The sequence below is a fragment of the Protobothrops mucrosquamatus genome, unplaced genomic scaffold (assembly GCF_001527695.2).
Source record: "Protobothrops mucrosquamatus isolate PMUCROS unplaced genomic scaffold, P.Mucros_1.0 scaffold1790, whole genome shotgun sequence".
NCBI classification, from domain to species: Eukaryota; Metazoa; Chordata; class Lepidosauria; order Squamata; family Viperidae; genus Protobothrops; species Protobothrops mucrosquamatus.
In genome coordinates, this window is record NW_015387928.1 from 104,001 (window position 1) to 124,725 (window position 20,725).

The 20,725-nt window shown below is 33.7% G+C and overlaps 1 protein-coding gene across 1 annotated transcript; it reads left to right on the forward strand.

Moving 5' to 3' along the window:
- Positions 1-1,707: 1,707 nt before the first annotated feature.
- LOC107293987 (protein inturned) lies at positions 1,708-20,707 on the forward strand (the record flags this gene model as incomplete). Its single annotated transcript, XM_015823179.1, is given in 15 exon segments — positions 1,708-1,876; positions 3,914-4,497; positions 5,664-5,749; positions 6,927-7,127; positions 8,054-8,172; positions 8,859-8,948; positions 9,263-9,340; positions 10,298-10,478; positions 12,770-12,823; positions 14,312-14,374; positions 14,813-15,031; positions 16,439-16,732; positions 17,621-17,718; positions 20,143-20,332; positions 20,559-20,707. Coding segments are annotated over 15 exon segments (2,531 nt in total), but the record flags the coding sequence as incomplete, so codon positions are not given.
- Between the last annotated feature and the right edge of the window lie 18 nt (positions 20,708-20,725).

Here is a 20,725-nt window from a genome sequence, read left to right on the forward strand (position 1 = left end):
CCACATTGGTCCTTCCTTAGTTGTTATTATTTTCCTAGGGGAATGATCGGCAACGTCCTACATGAAACTCGATGAATATTGCGGACGCCGTTTTGGAGGCAGGTAATGAAGAGGCGCTTGCTTCTTCAGCACCATGTTCCGCGCTACGAAGCAGAGAATCCCCAGGCCGGTAACGCGGAATTTAGAAGACCTAGACTCGGTTCAGAGCATCCTGCTTCACAGGTAAAGGTGAAAGTTCGTGAAAGAAGGAGATTGACAGTGGAAAAAAAGCTGTGCTTCAGATTTCTACTTTGCTAATCTGTATTAGTTGGTCTCAGATGTAAAGGGATAACAACACTCTGAGTAAACAATGGGAGTCTTTCAATGCCGCTTTGGGGAGCATTTGCCTTTCCAATTTGCAACTGAGTTTATTTACATTACACATCATATTACACTAATTCCAGAAGGCGTCTTTCTTTTTTAGTTCCACACAAAATTGATGTGGTAAATCTTAAACTGTCAACTAAACTTCCCACATAAAAGATTTCTTCCATAGCAGAATTGTTTGCCTTTCAGATAGTGAAAAAGGTAATGCTTATTATCTAAGTATCACATAATATTGTTTAGTGGACAAGTTTTGGAATGTTAATTTTTGTCCTGATACAGCACATTGTAAGATAGACTCTTGTACATATTCATGCATGCGTGTAACACAATTTATACCAGTGATCACTTTGGAGAGGTTTCTAAATGTATACTTTGAATATTAATTGGAGATTGATTGATTTACAAGACTAATATGCTGCTCTAATCAAAATATGTCTGAGCTGAATTACATAAATAAGGTTAAAAGTATGAAGCCTTAATATAATAAATAACAATGCAAAACAAAATTCAGTACCAGAGGGAGAAAAAAAAACACATTCATTTTCAAATTGCAGAAGACAGTTCCTAACTATTTCTGTGTCAGGGAATGATTACTTTGTGTTTCTGGGGATAGCTAATAAGAAATAGTCCCAAATAAAATATGATTTAAGGTATGGAATCTTTTTTTAAAATCCAAAGGGACCTGTGCAATGAACATAGAATGGAGGCCAGCAAGGCATTTAAAGTTCAAGACTGGTTTGAAAATAAACTACCACGACCACCCTCAAAAAGCAGAGGTTAATTAGTTGAGACACTGATTTAAGCCAGAAAAATGTAGTCTTCAATTTTACTTGACCATTAGAAATCCCTTATAAATAAATGGATTCCTTGGGATTACTTCTGAGTTAACATGCATATTCTTGAACAGCAATTCTTAAGGGGGGTATCAAGGGTAGGGTGGCTTTTGAGAAAGAATTAGAATAAATAATCTTTGCTCTCAAAGACAAATGATGCCATGGTCACCATAAGGGCAGAGTTGCGTTTTGAAGACAGTTCTTTTATCAGGCTGAATGCTTACAAACCAGTGTGCAGGCTTTTGAGATTCCAAGAATGCAATATAATTCCGGCAAGGTGATTAAAAATCTAGGCAAAATGCCAAGCGAAGAAGGGAAGCTAAACGCTGCTAGTGTTTAAATACTATCTGATTTAGGAGTTTCAGGGAGAGTTTTTGGAGAGGGGGCGGAGCGTATCCTCGCAGTTCTCTCAGCGCGTCTTTGGTCGCCATGGTTTCCCCAGCCTTTGCCAATCAAGACGCGGCAGAAGGTGACGTCCTGCTTTTTTCGGAAGTCAGTGTCATGGCGGCAGAGAGTTGTAGGGATCTCGGAGGAAATTGAGTTGTCCTTGTTATGGAGAAAACGGTGCTGCCTCGTCGGCCTTTTGAGATTCCCCGAGAGGATTATGACGAGTCTAAGGGCGGTGACTCGACTCAGGGTAGCGGTTCCTGCTCTCCGTCATTGTCCAGCAGTTCCGAGTAAGGAGAAAGCTTCTTTCCCGCTTTTGCGACCGATTAAGACCTTCTGTCTGCGCATGTGCTGATTCCCGGAGGGCAGGGAGTTGAGTTAGAAATAAATGATTTGAGATGACAACTTTCCAAATGCGCTGTTCTTTGTTGCTTTTGGAAACAGAGTTCGCGCAAAGTGTGGAATTGTAATTTCCTGAATGGAATGCTTTTCATTTGCCTCCATCTAGGAACTTTACTGATTTATGTCTTAGGTTGTTTTATTCTCTGGCCCTTTTCTTCCCAACGAACAGCTTGACATGTCAGCATAGGATATATGAAGTCATTTTTTGCATCTCTGGAAGGCCTTCATTCTTTCTAGCTTATTGTATCTGAAAGGGTGAGTGAGAATTTGCCCCATTTATATTCTGAATGAATGGGGAAGTGTCCTGGCTTGTTAGCTGGGAAATATTCACTTTTAATCCCAAACCAATAATTAAATACTAAATAAAAAATCTACATGCTCAGAACACCAGTTTTGTCTCCTTTTATCAATTGTCCATTTTGCTGGTGGCAAGGAATGCATTTTATTTATTAAATTTACATGCCACCTATCTCACTGTCAAGCATATCTGGGCGGCTAAATGCATAAAGTAGAAACATTTCATCCGAATAGAAGTATGCAGCAATAATCCTATACCTTCAGATACCAGTCTAATCCAGTTTTAAACAAATACAAGTTCTGTTCACACATCACACAATTTGAAATGTTTGATCTAATGCAGCAAAAAGAGTGCTGCATCTCTCTCAGACAATTATTAGCAATCTGCAAAGATTTAACAATGTTTTCCATATAATATATGGAATATTTAAAATTGAATTCACTATTGGATTATAGGGAATGCTATCTTCAGTTTGCTTATAACCTAATGGTAACTTTGGAAGCGATAGCTCTTTCTCTGAAAAAGCAGGTATATACTTGAGAGTTGTCCTAGACTTTTGGATAATACTGAAACGACAGACAGAGGCTATTCCTGGAGTAGACTTTGTCCAGATTTGGCTGGCATGTCAGTTGCATCATTTCCTGGAGAAGGAAATCCTGGCACTGTGACATGTTCCTTGTTACCTCCCATAACATTTACTGTAATAATACTGCCCTTGAAATCTATTTGGAAGCTGCTTTTAGTCCAAAATTCGGAAACCCATGTGTTGGTAGATGACAGATTCCAGTACAATTAAAAGTGCTGGTAGTCACCTTAAAAGCCTGATATGGTTTGGGACCTGAATATAAATGGGATCACCGTCACCCATCCAATATGATTAGTGGGGAAGGCATCCTTTTAAGTGTTGTTTAACTTAACTGAAACTTTGTTTCCATTAGAACACAAAGGTAAGTCTTTTCCATTGCTGCTTCCTCCTTTGAACAGCATTCTATCCAAGATTAGATCAGAACCAATCTGCTGGCATTTAGACAAACTGCTAATTCCTGATTATATTGGGAAGTATGCAGATAGGTAATAATGTTGAATTCCTAATTTGCAAAAAGGATTTGTTATGGTGAATTTCACTAAAATGAATGACATAAGTTATTATAATGCCCAGTGCAGCAGAATAGATTATAACCCAATAAAAGAGAATACATGTAGTTCAGGGTTGAAATGAGAGGTCCTTGGTGCTCTCTGAGCTTGGTTGTTTTCTTCCAGAACTTCATTACCCAAACTAGGTAACATCACCAGTGCTACTCAGTGATGTTACCTTGTTTGGGTAATGAAACGTCTGCAAAAAAACAAACTCAGAGACCACCAAGGACCGCTCAGATTAGAATCCGCCAACCTCCACACATACACATTTTATATTTTAAAAATCATGATCAATATTCAAAACCATTGCTATCATAACTAATCTAACTGTTTGTATGTTGTGCCAAAAGTGTCAGTTTCAGTATCCAATGCTTTTGAAGCATCCAAGCAGTAAATCTTTTGAGTGATAGTTTCTTGGTCTTCTTCTGCACTTCATTACAGTTTTTATGTTAATTATGAATTAAATATACTTTTGTCATCTTGTTCATAGTGACATTGAACCTGAGTGGTTGGATAGTGTACAGAAAAATGGAGAATTATTCTACCTAGAACTAACTGAGGATGAAGAGGAAACCATCCTTCACAGCGGTTCTCTTGCTAGATCTATGATGAACCATGTGACATTTAGTGAAAATGAAGCTGAGATTTTTCATGAGAAAGCTATAAAAGACAGGAAGAGTGAACATAGATTGCAACAATTTACTAGTTTATTAAAGAATAAAGGTCTTCTGAGGCATTCTGAAAAGAAGAAAGCAAGGAGTAAAAACTGTATCCATAATTATGGCCCAGCATCCATACTGAAATACCATTCTTGTCATAAGATGGGAGATGTTGAGCAACAGCTGTACAAAGACATCTACATTTATGTAAATCCACAGAAAACCTCAAATGCTACAACAGGGAACCAACCTGAACTTCTAGAATCCTTAATAGGAATTGTCCACCAATCACCATGGAGAACAGCTGAAAAATATAGTCATGCTACTGAATCTAGAAGGACTAATGAAGAAAAAATTATAGTACATGGTTTGATCCCTGGAAGCTCAGCAATAAAATCTGGACAAATCTTAATTGGTAAGTTTAATATTTTACACACTTCTGACAAAACCAAGATGGAAGGGCTTATTTCAAATTTGGTATTGGTCTTCTAATTAAGGAATATGTCATGGATTGAGAGATATTAGTCTTATTTGAACAATAAAACATTTCACATGTTATACATAATACAACAAGAACATACTGTACTAGGAAATCAAATCACATCTTGAACATTTTTTTAAATTTCAACAAGAAGTATACCTGATAGATGTTTTTTCTGGGCCTTAATAATATTTTTTCCCTGATCAGAAGTTTGTTGTTAACTCTCCGTTTATAGTACACACAAAAGCAACCAATGTAATTGCAATAGATATTAGGAGCAGGAGGATATATTATTGCTAACCACTGCACCACCGCAGCTCTTACCTACCTAGATATAGGTATGATGTGTAGGATAGCAGGAAGAAAGGAAAAATCCTATTTGTTTTCTTTGACAAAAATGGAAGAGCATATATAGCTGAAAATATTTTGAATAGGATACAGTATGTTATCTTCTATTTTGTAAGGATATGGTATCTCTTGGCAAACAGGCTAACTCTTGATTGCTAGCTAGAATTAAATCCTTAAGCACCTGAGATATAAAATAAACATACGTTATTGACAGTGAATTCTACTTTTATAGAATGTTCATAAAGACCTAAGGCAAAGGAAAAATTGAGTAGTGCAGATTTTTTAATAACTAATTTTATTTAAATCCAGATTAGCACTTTGGAAAGCATGCTATCTTATTCTAATACAGCAGTTGCTCTTTTATAGGCCGATCTGTTTTTACTTTTGCTCTAGTAAGGTCCTTTTGACTCCAAATTGACAAATGATTCCCAGCCCACAAAAAAAGAAAAAAAAACCTGGCAGTTGTCTGAGGAGAAAATTAGAAGATTTTGTGGCTGAAAGAGGAAACCTCTTATTAGATCTAAAGTATTTGGAACTGATGGTTACTCATATCCTCTTAGAACAAATACATTGCTGAAAACGGAAGCAAAGAGAGCAGATAGTTACATACTGTATATAAGTGTCTCAAATGAAATAAATATTAATCTTCAATGCATGTGTATAAATCAGCCTAAATGTTATTTAGAAACATTCTAGTCATTGGAATTTTATTTTGTCTGCTTCCTTAATGTTGCTTTTTCTTTTGCTTTCAGGAGATGTCCTTGTTGCTGTAAATGATGTTGATGTAAACTCTGAAAATATAGAAAGGATTTTGTCTTGTATTCCTGGTCCTATGCAGGTATACTTCAGTTGATTTTAATTTAGACAAGCATGCAAACATGAAGGTTTTTTTATACTAGTTTTCTATATGAATCATACACGAAACACAGCTTTCTTTGTAATCCTTGACAAAAGTAAGGTGTTGCCAGGGCACTGATTTGCAGAAGAGAGCACATATTTTAGTTGCTAACTATCATGATTCTCTCACGCTCTTTTCTAGTCGTATTCCTTTAACTAAAAAGGATAAAATTTGGGTGATCTTGAAAATAAAATATATATTTCATATATATTTTTTCAAGGTATGTATGTTTAGAACAATGACTGTATTCTGTTCCAGCTGGTCCTGTCTACCTACCTAGATTAAAATTTAATAAGACAGGAATAGGGTCAGGGAGAGGCATTAAAACTTTTAGCACTAAGCTGAAAGATTGGACAGACATATTGTTGCCTGAGCAGTTAAGGTATGATCTTTGTTATTTTCTTTATTTCACTCTCCTAAAGTGGAGAGATGCCTTTTTTACCATTTGACATAGTTCCATAATCAAATGCAGCTGTAAACATGATTTACAACAACTATATTTAGAGGATTTGGGAGGAACTCTTATATAACTTGAAAATATGGCACTGTATTCTCTCAATTGGTGATATAGAGTCTTAAAAAGCTTAATGGTCATGAAGATTTGAAAAGTAATCATAACAATATAGGGACAAATGTGAAAAATGCACAGATGAATAATAGGAATGGGTGGCGCATAGGCGCTGAAGATCAACTTTTATTTGAAGAAAATCAAATCATAAAGTTAATGAACCAATAATAATTACATTAAGAGATGTTTATCACAGTGAGACAAAAAATACAAAGCAAAACAGATATCATTCAGTAATTCATAATACTGAATATCACTTGGTGATTCCAATTTAACTTGTTTAAAAAATGTCTATACTCTATTTTAAAAAAATCTGAAAGTAGATTACATTTAAATTATACAATTGTGTGTACTTCAAGTCTTTGCTATCACAGGTTTTACTTTTGTAGTTAATAGTGAATAATTTGGATTAATTATTTCATTATATTTATGAAAACCATGGGTTACTGATCCTAGCTGTTGTATATATTTAAACCTACTACCTGTCTTGAAAACATTTCTAAAGATCTAAATTATTCCCAGTGAAAATATTATTAATTCTTTTAATAGGTGAAATTTACATTTGAAATAGCAGCATTTGAACCAACAGGAACATCTCAGTCAAGGAATAAACAGACAGAATCCTCTGAAAGCAACTTGGTGAAGCTGCTGTGGAGAGACCATAATAATGATCTGCAATTCTCTCTGCAAAGTATACCACATATTATAATGTATCTCTCACTTAACTTGGAATCTGATTCATCTGATGAGGTAGGAATATATTTCTAAAATAGTGCATATATCCTGCCTTTCAACAAGAAAGATGACCAATAATCAGACAAACAGAAATACAACAAAAAAGCAATGAAAATAAAAATCTTTATCAAGAAACTGTGGAAATTAGGAAAAGAGCAAGAATCATATATAATTTTAAGAAAAAAAGAATGGCAGAACCTGGGGATGGAATTAAAAAAAGGACCAGCCTAGAATCTCTAAGTAGCCATGAGAAACTTATAAATAGCTTGAGGATCTATAATTTAAAAGAGAAAAATTGCAAAGTGGGTTTTAAATTGGCTTAAAATTCTTGACTATATTTAGGCGGTTTGGGAGGAATTCTTCTATATCTTGAAATGTCAGTATTATAATCTCAGTTTTCTGAATTTTGATGCAACAGACTTCACATGTAGCCGAACAAAGTGTATAAAAATATCATTTCACCAATGAGAGTGACGTCATAAGTATTGATTTACATAATTTTGTAGTGTCACTTGGAGAGTTTGGGGACTAGCAGACACCTGTTTGGTCCACTAAAGTGGAGTTTCATATTAAAACTTGAATTCAATAAGATAATGTATAGTCTCTTGATTTTCACAAAACAGTTACGTTTTTAACATGGCTTGCAATTAAAAACTTTTTAATTACAAGTGACTGTATTATAAAATTTAAAAAAGGAAGCAAATCATCTAATAATATATATTTATAAAATCAGCAGTAATGAAATGTACTAGCAAATTGTGTTCACAAATTTCCCAAGGAATGCTGCCTTTATTCTTGAATTTGGGTTTTTACAATACATGCCAAATAGATTTCTCTGGTGAAGATTTTTAGACAAAATCAAGAAAGATCAATTTTAATTATGGATACGGATTTTCCCGTAATTTTCTTAATTGATACACAAACTGACATTTCTTTGACAGCAAGAAATTCTTTACCAATATCCCATGTCAGAAGCATCTCAAAAAATAAAAAGTGTAAGAGGAATATTTCTCACGCTATGTGACATACTGGAAAACTTGACTGGAACACAAATAATTAGGCAAGTATCGTTCTTATTTATCATTCTTGTACCACCACCACCAGATTTCTGATCTCTTTTTTTAGAATTTAATAAGTTTATATTTTTGCTTTAAATTTGCTGTCCTTGATCTCTCATAAACCATGATTATTGAAAACTATTACCTGTTTTTTTGAGAAATAGGAAAATAATATACTATATACCCTAAAATAGACATATCATTTTTTAAAAAAGACCATCAAATCAAATTTAATGTTGTTGAACATTATTTAATAGGCTGGCAAGTTATTGTTATTTATATTTATTGTTGGGTTTTTTTGTATTTTAACAATTTGGGATCATAAGAGCTAGTTAAGTATTGTAAGCTAAGTATTGTAAAATAAATAAATTGTACATGCTCCCGTCCTCCTAGAATTCTAAATATGACCCTGACTATCAAAAGTTGTCAACACTGAATTATATGACAAATCATACTGGCTTGGCATCTGTTATGTTACTTGTATAGTCCAAGCTGCCTATTAAGATAATATACATATAGGAGAATAATAAAAAAAAAACCCTGATGGGAAGTATTTTAGCAATTAACTGTATTGTCTAAAAATTAAAATAGGAAAGAAACTGAGTTTTTATGCATGGTGCTGACACATTTTTGTAATGATATAATTGCATGACCATATTTTCTTGATTATTTTGTTGACTTTTTATAGTTCATCTATGTTTTTATGTGGGAAATTGATCCATGTGGCTTATTGGAAGAAGGCTGACAAGTTGCTCATAATTGGCCTTCCAGCTGAAAGGTACATTTCCATATTTTTCCCTTTTTAATTTTTTCGCTACATAAATTTGGTCCCTAAAATTATTCATAAATATTTACTAAAATCAAAAGACTATTCTAAGATGATTGTTATAAAATATAACTGGTCTCTTATGGCGTGTAATAAAATTATTACTGGATAACAATATTTTAAAATTAGAACCCCCAAAATTAGTTCATGTCCTTTTATTTGCTTTTAATGACACTGGATTGTGTGCTATTCCTATTTTATGTTTCTCCGTTATATGCATTTATTCTGTTAGAAAATTTATCTAAAGGATTATTCTGGTTTTCTAGTGTACCTCTCTCTCAGCTAAGGAACATGATTACAGATGTTGTGAGCACATTGACATTCATGTACAGCTCCTTGGATAGGTAAGCATTCCAATTGTGGACCATGGTAATTAAGCCTATGCATTTTAGATTCGGTTGCATACTTACATTGTTTAAAATGTACTTGTAGGATTTTATTTTAATGGACAGATCTAGTTGTCATATTTGAATTATGCTTGAAAATTCTGTCGGTTTCACATGTGATTTGCTCTGCAGAATGGGAAACTGAAAAATTAAATTCAAATTATTTAAACTCTGAGGTGATAAAGTGTAGCTTTGTTTGCTAGATATACTTCTGTTTTAAATAGCAACATAAAGATGAATTTCTGAATATACCAAGTTAAATATTTCATTATACTTTCTCAGTGTTTCATAATAAAGCAAGTTGCTCACAGTCATTTTATTTGTAATTTTTTTCCCCTTACATTCTTTAAAGATCAGTTTCCTATTGGAATCGCAAACTGTTTCAGAAGCTCCATTTAGAATCTGAAAGAGATCTGCTCTTACACATTTTGACCTGTGTATAGAATATTTTTCTCAACAAGAAGCTTTTTCTAACCTCAACATCATCTAGTACATGAATTTTTATCCTTTATGCCATAGCCACTAAACAAAGTTTAAACAATGTAAAAGTGAAAGCATCTTGAAAGTCATGTACATATTCTTTCATATTAAGTAATATTGACTCATAAAAGAGCATGGATATATTTAGCTTATAAATACTGAATCATACTTTACCAGAACAACAATAATCAGAGCATTCCACATGGGAGAATGATTAAATTTAAAATAACTTGTATTGATTTTAAAAGTGTCTACAACTAAATTTTCCTTCCTTTCTTTTTCATACTATCCAGTACCTCTCTCCTTCTTTGTTTTTTTTTATGATTTCTCAAATCTTCCTATATCATGTCATAAAATATCTTCTGCTAGGTAGACAGATTATAGCAAGAGCTAGCATATTTCTCATTTTTTCCAACTTTTTGTTTGCTTGTTCAGTGCTTTTTGTCAGGCAGGAAATACTTCTCGATTGGATTACTTCTTCAGCCTGTTTTTCCAGCAAGTTCTTCAGCATACCAACTCCAATGCCAACCCTGGTTCTCACCACTATGATAACAGCTCATTACTTTTATACAACTTTCCAGGAGTACGATGGCTGTTGCTGCCCCCAAATATTAAAGTAAGTTTGATTACAGATTTTAAAAAATTGGACATTAGTCTAATTGAAGTTACCAAGATACACATAGACATTTTCATTCGTGTGCCAAAATATTCTGACTCAGTTTTGTTTCACCCCTCAGGTTGCCTAGCTAACATATATATGAATTACCATAGTAAATTCAAATAGTCATAATATACTAGATCACATCTCCTGAATTGTAGCTCCAAATAGCATATACCCGACAGTTTGTACTTCTGAATATTTAGTTGGTAATGTGCAGAGCGCATGCCATGCCTAATAGAAATTCATAGGATAGTTACAAGGCAGAAGCCACTGCTCATTAAGAAAAATATTAATGTTACTTTTAAGCTTAACAAATAGCACCCAGATCCAACCTCTGGAGGAATGATGTATGGATAGACAAATCAAAACTAAAAATGTTGGACTACATGAGTATTATTGTGTCTTGCAAGCACGCATTCCATAATAAGATTTTCATAACAGCTATCAAGCATGAAACTCATAGTGTCATCGTTTGGAGATGCTTTGCTTCCTCAGGATCTAAATGATTTCTGATCTTTGTAGAAATTATCAATCTGCCTTTTATCAGAAAATTGTACAAAACTTTTGCCAGTTGAACCTGAACTACCAGTGTGGCTTGTTGCATGACTATGTGCCCATGCATTCAAGAAAGAATGAATGAACAAAAACAAAACACAAGTTTTGGAATAGTCAAGCACAGACCTGAACAAAGTGGGAATGTTGCTGTAGGATCTGAAAGAATAAGTTGATGCAAGTAAACCCTCACATATGACTGAGTTGAAGCACTGCATTATGAAAGAAGAGATCAGAATATTCATATAATGAGGTGATTTGATTGTAGTTACTGCAGCTAAAATAGTTAATCTATTATAGACTTAAAAGGGCAACTAGGTTTTCATGCTAGCTTATCCCATGTTGCAGTTCTTTGTTCATGAAAGGAATGAAAGAACTAACAGCTGTTGGTGCTGTTTGTTTACTTGGATTCTTTATATAGAATCCACATGAAACTATGTTAACATTCAGTGGCAAAATAAGTAAAAACTCAGACTCAGGATGCTTTTTCACAGAATAATACATGATCCGTATAATATTTTTCAAAAGTTTATGTTTTTAAACCTGTATTATTGCAATGTTCGCTCTCTCTTTCTCTCCCTATGTATGCATAATATATTTCTACATAGAAATTACTGACAAGCTGGAATCAGCATATAGGTCCCATTCTTGAAGCAGATGATGTTTTAGCTATTCAAGACTGGGACAATTTTAAAATGTTATTTAAAGCTTTTCCTGGCCTCATACATTTCTGACAGAATCTGTTGTGGTATGACATTTCAATATTTGGGGTTTTTTTGGTTTTCAAGAAACAACAGACCATGTCAGAAAAGTGGCTTATTCTGTTATAAAATGGCAGGTTATGATATATCTATAATAAGAAGTAAGAAAAAGTGACTTCCCAAAATAGGGAAATGTCATTTGTTTTCAGTTGCAGACATAAAAGAACAGAGGAAATGAATAAGCACTAGCTCTGTGGCTAACAATTCTGGCAACATTGGTTAAGAACTGTTTTTCAGACTACTGTACAGTGTCTCTGCTTTCTGACAAATTTTAAAATGGACAATATTTTTACATCTGGGGGATAACTACTAGGTTATATAAATAAAAATGATTTCTTAGGCAGAATTAAGATACTTTGTGAAAATTTGTGAAAAACATTCCATAGAGACAAAGGCTAAAGATTTAGTGAAAAAGATTTTTCTAATAACTCGTTTAGGTACTATGCCACATTTCAAGGAAACGTTGTGCCTTGTAATTCATTAGCATGAGAGTCAATGCATTAAGCAATGCATTGGAGGCTTAAAAAGTATGATTTTTTGGCTTTATCTGTAAAATAAGCAATCCATAATTATTGTATATTTTTCTTTCGATTCAGCTTACAGCAGTTTCCAACACTTTGCTGATACTTACTTTGTTAATTATTCTGGACTAACACATGCGGTTGTGTATAATGAGATATTGTTCAGCATTAAGAAGCTTTTTCAAGACCGGGAACAAAAGTCATGCTTGCTTGCTTGCTTGCTTGTTTATTTGTTTAATTTATGTGCCTCCCATCTTGTCCACAGATGATTCTGGGTAGCTAGTACACATTAAAATAAGAAAGCAATAAATAACAACAGTAATACATACTATTAAAAGATAGGGAGGAGGGGAACACAAAGTACACAAACGTATATGAACACATATGAATGTTTTCTGCTTATCTATTTTAGGTAGAAATTGATGCAGCCCTGAGTGACCTGGAGGCAGCAGAATTTGCAGAATTGGTAAAGATTTTATTTTTAACTGGGTGTTTTGTGCATTCATGATAGTTCTTCATCTATTTAGTAGAGAAATTAGTTTAAAATTGCTAATTTCAGTAGTATGCCAGTTATTCATGTAGGAGCCAGAATTGGGATTCCTCACTGGGAGCTCATCAGTGCTACAATGGAGGCACTGGTCATATCATTGTGCTCCTCTTTTTCCTTACTCTCGCTTTGGTCATGTAGTTCAAAGGGAGAGGATGAATTAATGGTGAGAGGGGCGCATAAAAAAAAGTTCATCTTCTTCCTAGATCCAAATTCCACATAGTTGCTATTCCTGCTTACTATCATTTTCATTTTTTTCCTAATTTTCTTTCTGTAAGAGAGATAAAAAGTAAGGAAAACAGCAAATTGCAGCATGTTTAATAAGAATTGGACCTATAGGAAAAGGAACAAAACTGAAAAGGTGAATTACTGTAGGAAAAGATGAGATAATCCAAATAGGCTGACTGTCTTAAAATATGGAATACCAATCATTCATGTTTTGATTAAAGAAATGTAGATGAATTACTTTTTTAAAACATTTCAATATTTATTTCCAACATATGGGTCATTTATCTACTTGCAAATCTTGTTATTAACTGCAAACACACACAGTAACAACTGTTAGGCCTATATAACATAAGTACAATTTTGAATTGTAGGGTCATAATAAATTCATTTTAATCCCCCAGTTTATGTAAATGGTGAACAAAAGGAATGAGAGCATCAAGATCATTGCATCCTACAAAGGAGAGGCTAAGGACACGATTTCGCCTATTAACACCAGTTGAAATTGGGCACAAGGAATGAACCACCACAAAATAGTACCCTTAATACTGATTAATAGTATTGAAAGCCTCTGAGAAATCAATGAATACAAGAATGGACATACTATTTTCATCATGGCTCTGCTCCAGGTCATTCACAAGCATTTCCTGTCTCCATTTGGTGACCCAGTCTGAAATCTGAGTGAAAGTGGTTCAGGTAATGAATTTCCTCCAGGATTTTCTGCAGTTGAAGCCCAGCTAAACAGGGAAAGTTGGAGACCAAACAGAAATTTTCCAAAATCATTGGGTCTAGCAGTGCCTTCTTAAGAAAGGGCCACACTTCAAGGCTGTCTGATAATGTTCTCCTTCAAAGAAGTAGATGTCACGGCATGGACCCAGAGATAGGATCTGGATCTTATAAACAGGAGGTTGAGCTCACAATCCTGAAGTCCATTCTACTTCCTCAGGTTTCACAGGCATACAAGTTTCCAGATAACCGTACAAAACTCTATTCTAGGCATATTCACTGTATTTGTTCAGTTGGTTTGGAATATACCGCATCATATTCTGTGACAAATTATACATCCTGCTGGTCAAGTAAATAAGGCAAAATTAGAAATATTCTATTCTTAAAATATTCTAAAACTATACATTGGATCAGTTAAAATCCAAAAGTTTTACTTCATTATCTTTCTTTTTATAGTCTGAAGATTACTATGATGTGAGACGACAGTATACATTTTTAGGCTCATGTCTCTTCTACAAGGTAAGCTTTTGCAAACTGTATTGCTTTCTGGTAAAATGATTACATTAAAACAACAAAACCAACTTTAACTGAACCATATACAAGATGTTAATCGAGGAAAAAAAGATTTTTAAATCACAATAAGACATAAGATGGGTTTGGGTGTTTTTCTTATTCTATGTATATACTGTCAAACCTATTGCCTTTCTGAGATATCTGAGCTGTGGAAGAATGGTTTTTAATTTTGTACAACTCAATTTATCTGAATATGGTTACCAACATTATCAGAAAAATTGACAATTCTTAATTTAAAAATTTTTATGACTCAATTGGTTTGGATTGAGTTTTGTGATAATATGTAGTAGTTTTTTTTTAAAAAAAATGAACTAATGTAATATTTACAATGTAAGAGGCTCTAAAAAATTGGTGCATGGCTGTATAATAATGTATTTTTTTTAGGGATATTTAATTAGTAGTCACTTGCCGAAGGAGGACCTTATTGATATTGCATTGTACAGCAGGCATTATTGCCTTTTGCCCTTAGCGGCAGAACAACGAATCGGTCAGTTAGTAATATGGAGAGAAGTATTTCCACATCATCATCTTCAGAGTTCTCAAACTTCATATGAGGGATTCCAAGAACCCATAGCAAGATACTTCTTACTCATTGTTGGCTTGGTAGGTTTTTATAGCATGAATATTGCTTTGTGTAATCTTTGCTATTCCTAACTGATGCAATGCAGCTTGTAGTGAAAATATAGTAAATTTCCATCTATGTAATCCTGTGCCAAGCTTTCAAGTGTCTACATAATGCTGTGCAAAGCATTTCAAAGGGATGCAGAGAATTTTGAAGGCAAGCAGAGTACCATTCTTCAAGTCATTAAGGCATTTATGTCCTTTAGAAGACTCACTATAGCTTCTCTGATGGCTTCTCCATGAGCACATGCACAGTCAACACTTTACTCTGTCTATGAGTGAAGTAGCTTTGTATGTACAGGTAATCTTACTTAATGACCATAATTTGGACTGATAACTCCATTGCTAAGTGATATGGGCATTAAGTGAGAGGTCCTGTAACCACAACTTGCAATTTTACTGCCAGTTACTCCATTGACCCTTCTTTTGGAAGCCAACTGTGAACTATGCAAATGGTGATCATGTAACAATGGAATGCTGTGATGGTCATAAATGCCTGCCAATTGTGAAGTGCCTAATATTGGTCCTGCAGAGATGCTGCTGTGGTCATAAGCACAAGGGCCAATTGTAAAGTTATTTTTTCAGCACCATCATAACTTTAGGTGGTCATTAAAAAGGACAATTGTTAAGCAAGGGCCTCATGTATATACATTCAAGAATTGGAAAAATCCTTTAACATAAAATGTTATAGGAGAAATGTAGCTCCTATAACACTTCAAGGAGGGATTCTTTGCCCATACCAGGACATGTTGTGATATACACATCAAATACTTTGTACAATGGTAGTTAAAATTAGTATTTTTTGTCTATTCATGTTGCTTTAAGTATCTATGTAGACCTTATTTAGCAACTGCCTCATTTAGCAACTATTCACAGTTATGTCAATAATAAAATAATTTTGTGACCAACTCTTGCGTTTATAACCTTCGCAGGACTGTAAAGCAAAGGGAAGTTGAAGTAAAAAATAAACACAATTGTGGTTTCATTTAGCGACTGCTTCACATAATAACCAAGTTGCTGATCCTTATTGTGGTCACTAAACTTGTATAATAAATATCTGCATAAGGTTGACAAGGGAAGGGTTATCAGCTATCCCATGAGCACAAATGCATTTCATATTCTAGTACAGAAGTAGAAATACAGTTTATTTATATGTGTTATAGACCATTTCATTTGTCTTCAGAATACTGAATCCGAAAAAGTTATTTTACTCTCAAAATTATTTTTTTAATTTTCTTTCTCAAGTGTTTTCTTGAGTGCTGATTTTTAGTTTTAAAGTTTGTTTATTTTATGTAACCTATTATGCACAATGGATCTTTGATAAGTGCAGTATACATATGTAAAATAAATGCACTGGCAGAAATAGGTTTTTTTTCTCCTTTTTTTTAGAAGCATTTTATACTGAGTGCATTGCTGGAAGCAGGAGGTTGTTCTTCCAAAGCTATTGGAAATCCTGGACCAGATTACATATATGTTGACCAGGTCAAATCAATTATCCTTCAGCTGGATGGAATAGATCTTAGCATAGATGAGAGATTAGAAACAGCTTCTGCTCCATTGGTGTGTTGCATAGATTGGTTCTTCCCTTCATCATATGACAAATTGGAGAACTTTTCCAATTTGTCTGTTCTCAGCAAACTGCATCATATGTCAACTATCGTACCTTCTCCGGCAAACAAAAAAGTGAGTTTTGGTCTTAAGGACACCTAGGTTTAGTCCCTTGTGAAATTGTGAGTGTCCTATCAATGGTCATGACACTTCTGAAGGAAAAAATGGAATTTAATCCATATGCCATATATAATTGAAAAATCTTAGTGGATTTATTTATTATTTAAATAATGATCTATTTACTGAACTGCTGCACTTAATGATGTCCATAAGTAATGTAGCTTACTTTCTGTATTTATAAAAAAGAAGTTGCAGGAGTACTTAATAGAAGAAAAAATTGTTCATATATCTTCAGTATTTCTATGTTTCATTAAAGTTTTATACCATTCCCCACCTATATGTACAACTAGAGCAAATATGACTTGTCAAAAATTAATCTGTAGGAGATAGTACTAATAGTATATACACAGCTATATCAAAAGCTTTGATATAGCTATGTCATTCTGTTTCTAGAATGAACTGACTATGATCATTGCAAAATTAGGTAATTATTTGTTGCCATTTCTTCCCATATTCAAGTCAGTTCCTATTGTGGTCTTTTCTCCCATAAGAATAAGCATTTTTTATTCTAGACTTAAGAATTAAATAAAAGTTGAATGCACTCAGCATAGTTTATTAATCATACAGTTTAAGACTTTGGGTGAACTCTGTATATTTCCCAAATACAAATCATTTAATAAATAACAGCTTTGTTCAAGTGTTAGTTTATAAAAATGTTTTTCAATAAAAACAGCCCTTTTTCCTAGCTAGCATGACATGTCCACTAATACTTAAGAACTCAACGTTGTTCACAAAACAGGTTATTTTATCAGTTTAATGTATTTTGAAAACATAACCATTTGGCATTTGTAAATTCTGAGGCTTGCTCACTCTTATTGTAAGCTGTTCTTTTTTCTTTCTCAGATCACTAAAAAGAAGCCTGTTCTTCAAAACCCATTTACTTTTGGAACCCTGAAAAAGAATGTCTCAGATAAGGAAACTGAATTATATAATGCTATGAAGTAAAGGTTTTTATTTATAATTTATTTATAGTATTTATAAAATCTCTTTTCTGACTACATTTATATTTTCTTAGAAAATGTGCAGATGGACACATCAAAAATAACATTTCATTGCTGATTTTTTAAAAAATCCTTTTTTTAATGAATTATTTTCAAAAATGGTATTATCTTTGAATGGATAATTACTAAAGTTACACAATGTTCAATATAATGTTAATAAAAAACAAACTTACACAGAATATATAGTTTTCTCATGATATACAAGTAGTTCTCAACTTACAGCCATTCTTTTAGTGACCGTTCAGTTACAACAGCACTAAAAAAATAACATCACCATTTTCACACTTACTACCATTCAGCATCCACATGATCAAAATTCAGGCGCTTGGTAACTGGTTCATATTTATGATGGTTGGAGTCGCATGATCCCCTTTTGCGACCTTCTGACAAGCAAAGTCAGTGGGGAAGCCAGATTCATTTAACAATCGTATCACCAACTTTACAACTGCAGTGATTCAATTAACAACTCTGGCAAGAAAGGTCATAAAATGGGGCAAAACTCACTTAACAACTGTCTCACTTAGGAACAGAAATGTTGGGCTCAAAGTGGTCATAAATCCAGGACTACCTGTATTATTATATATAAATGTAAATTATTATGCATACATTATAAATGTTATAGATGCTATAAATGTTAAAGAAAAAAAGAAAAATAACATAGTGTTGCATAATTTAGAATAAATATGGAAACCATTCTTGCTTAAATTTAATTTAACAGAAGCTTAACTAAATGTAAATAGGAATGGCTTTCATATTGCCAGATTTTGCCATTGCTGTATATTCTTTAAGTTTAGGTTTCCAATCAAATATTGTTGATACCATGTCTTTTAAAGGTTTAATTGCTGAATTGACAAAGGGGAATGAATAACGTTATGTAGGTGGCAGTCCATTTTTGTTTTCTTATTAAGATGTTTCCTGATACCGTGTGTATTTCCACAAACAAATCCTCAAATCATGTTGAACATGGATGCTGTATAAGGACTTTTTCTATTATTTTCACCTACATGTGTCAACCTGTATTTCAGTATTGAATCAAGATATAAATTTACACTGTAATAGAATGAGGAATCTGCAGCTAGATAGTGATCCTTAATGATAGGTCTTGCTGGCTAGTAGCAGCTCTATTTTATAACTCTAAAGCCACTGTCCTCTTTGTATGGGTGGTAGAGATTGGCATTTAGGGGGGAAGGACCTTGTCAATTGTTGGCACGGGAGAGCTTTAGAGATGTAACAGAAGTAAGATGTGATCCTGAAATGCAGGCCCTATCCCCCTGAGTCTCAGGAAACTGAATCAGTAATGTATATAAGTTCTGTACTCATTTTCAGTCTCTTTATTTGCTCCATTTACAGCAACGGTCTCCAACCTTTCCAGCTTTGCAGATGGGGGGGGGGGAGAGGAAGGTTCCGCATGCATTCACCCACTCGCGTGCACAAGTAAAGCTGCACATGAAGCTGATACATTTTTTCATTCTTTATTACCTTTATTAAAATAAAATAAAAAGTCTACTATTGTACCAGTATTGGGTTTGAACTACCACCACATACTGCAAAGTTGATTGAGCCTGGTAAACTTGTAAAAAAAAATCTTATCAACATTTATCTTATTGTTTAAACATATAAATTTAAACATATATGGTTCATATTATTAGCATTATATAACTGCTAATATAACTTGAATTCTTTTCAAATTTACTCAATCCCATTATGTTTCACAACAGTGTAGTAAATATATATCTTGAACCTGACAAGTATATGGACATAAACTATTGTGTTTTTTTTCTTCTGTTCAATCATTTCCAATTCTCGGAGTCTGCTTGGACAAGCCCCAGTAGTTTTCTTGACAGGGTTTTTCAGAAGTGTTTTGCCATGTCCTCCTTTCTAAAGCTGAGAGAAAGTGAACAGTTCAAGGTTACCCAGCTGGCTTTGTGCCTAAATGGGACTAGAAGTCATAGTTCCTAGTCTGATGCTTTAACCACTACACCAAACTAGCTCTCATGAATATTAAGGCTGGTAATTTCTTACCTACATTAGTTACTAAAGAACATCGTAAGTTATTTTCTAATGATAAGTGCTTTCTAGAAAGTACTTTCAAGCATATATGATGTATAAGTTACTCAATTTTTTAATGCAGTATACCAATGCTGGGATATGGTATATTAGATGACCTTCTGAACATCATTAGAATTCTGTATATATTTTAATGAGTTAACTATTAACTATGTTATTAAAATACAGAATTATCATATGTTTACTATTACATTATATAGAAAATCAAAAGTCCTGATTTTTTTCTTTTTATATAATTTATTACTGATAATGTTTATTAGGTATTTATCCGGTTGTCTTGTTGTTTTGCTTTTGAAGGTTGACTTCAGGTCCAGAAAATACCCTCTTTCATTATATTTGTTTAGAAACAATGCATGGAATTTTTATTACTCCAACACATGCTGAAGTAGCACAACTCAGTGGAACTATCCATCCTCAGCTCATCAAGAACTTCCATCGCTGTTGTCTTTCCATCCGTTCCATTTTTCAACAAACTATGCTGAGAGAAGTATAAATCCTTATCTTTTGGGGAAGGGGCAGAGGGGAGTTCTTTTGTTACAACAACATAATAGATACAGCTGGGTAAACATATATTTCTTTAGACAGATTTCTACTTGTAAAAGTCCCCATTTACCAGATATTCCAGAATTATCACATACAATATAACATTTTTTCCTATACTTCTTTATACTGCCAATTCAGATATTAATTTTGTTGCCCTTGTTCTACTGTAGAATAAAAAGTCTGGGGAAAGATCAAAATCCCAAAAAGCAAATTTGGACCTAAATCAAGTGAAAGAACATGGTGTATTGTTTGAGTGTGTTCCTGATAGCTGTACTGACCAAAAGAAACCCGATTCCACTATAATGTACTGGGTGGTAGGGTAAGTAATACTTTTTTT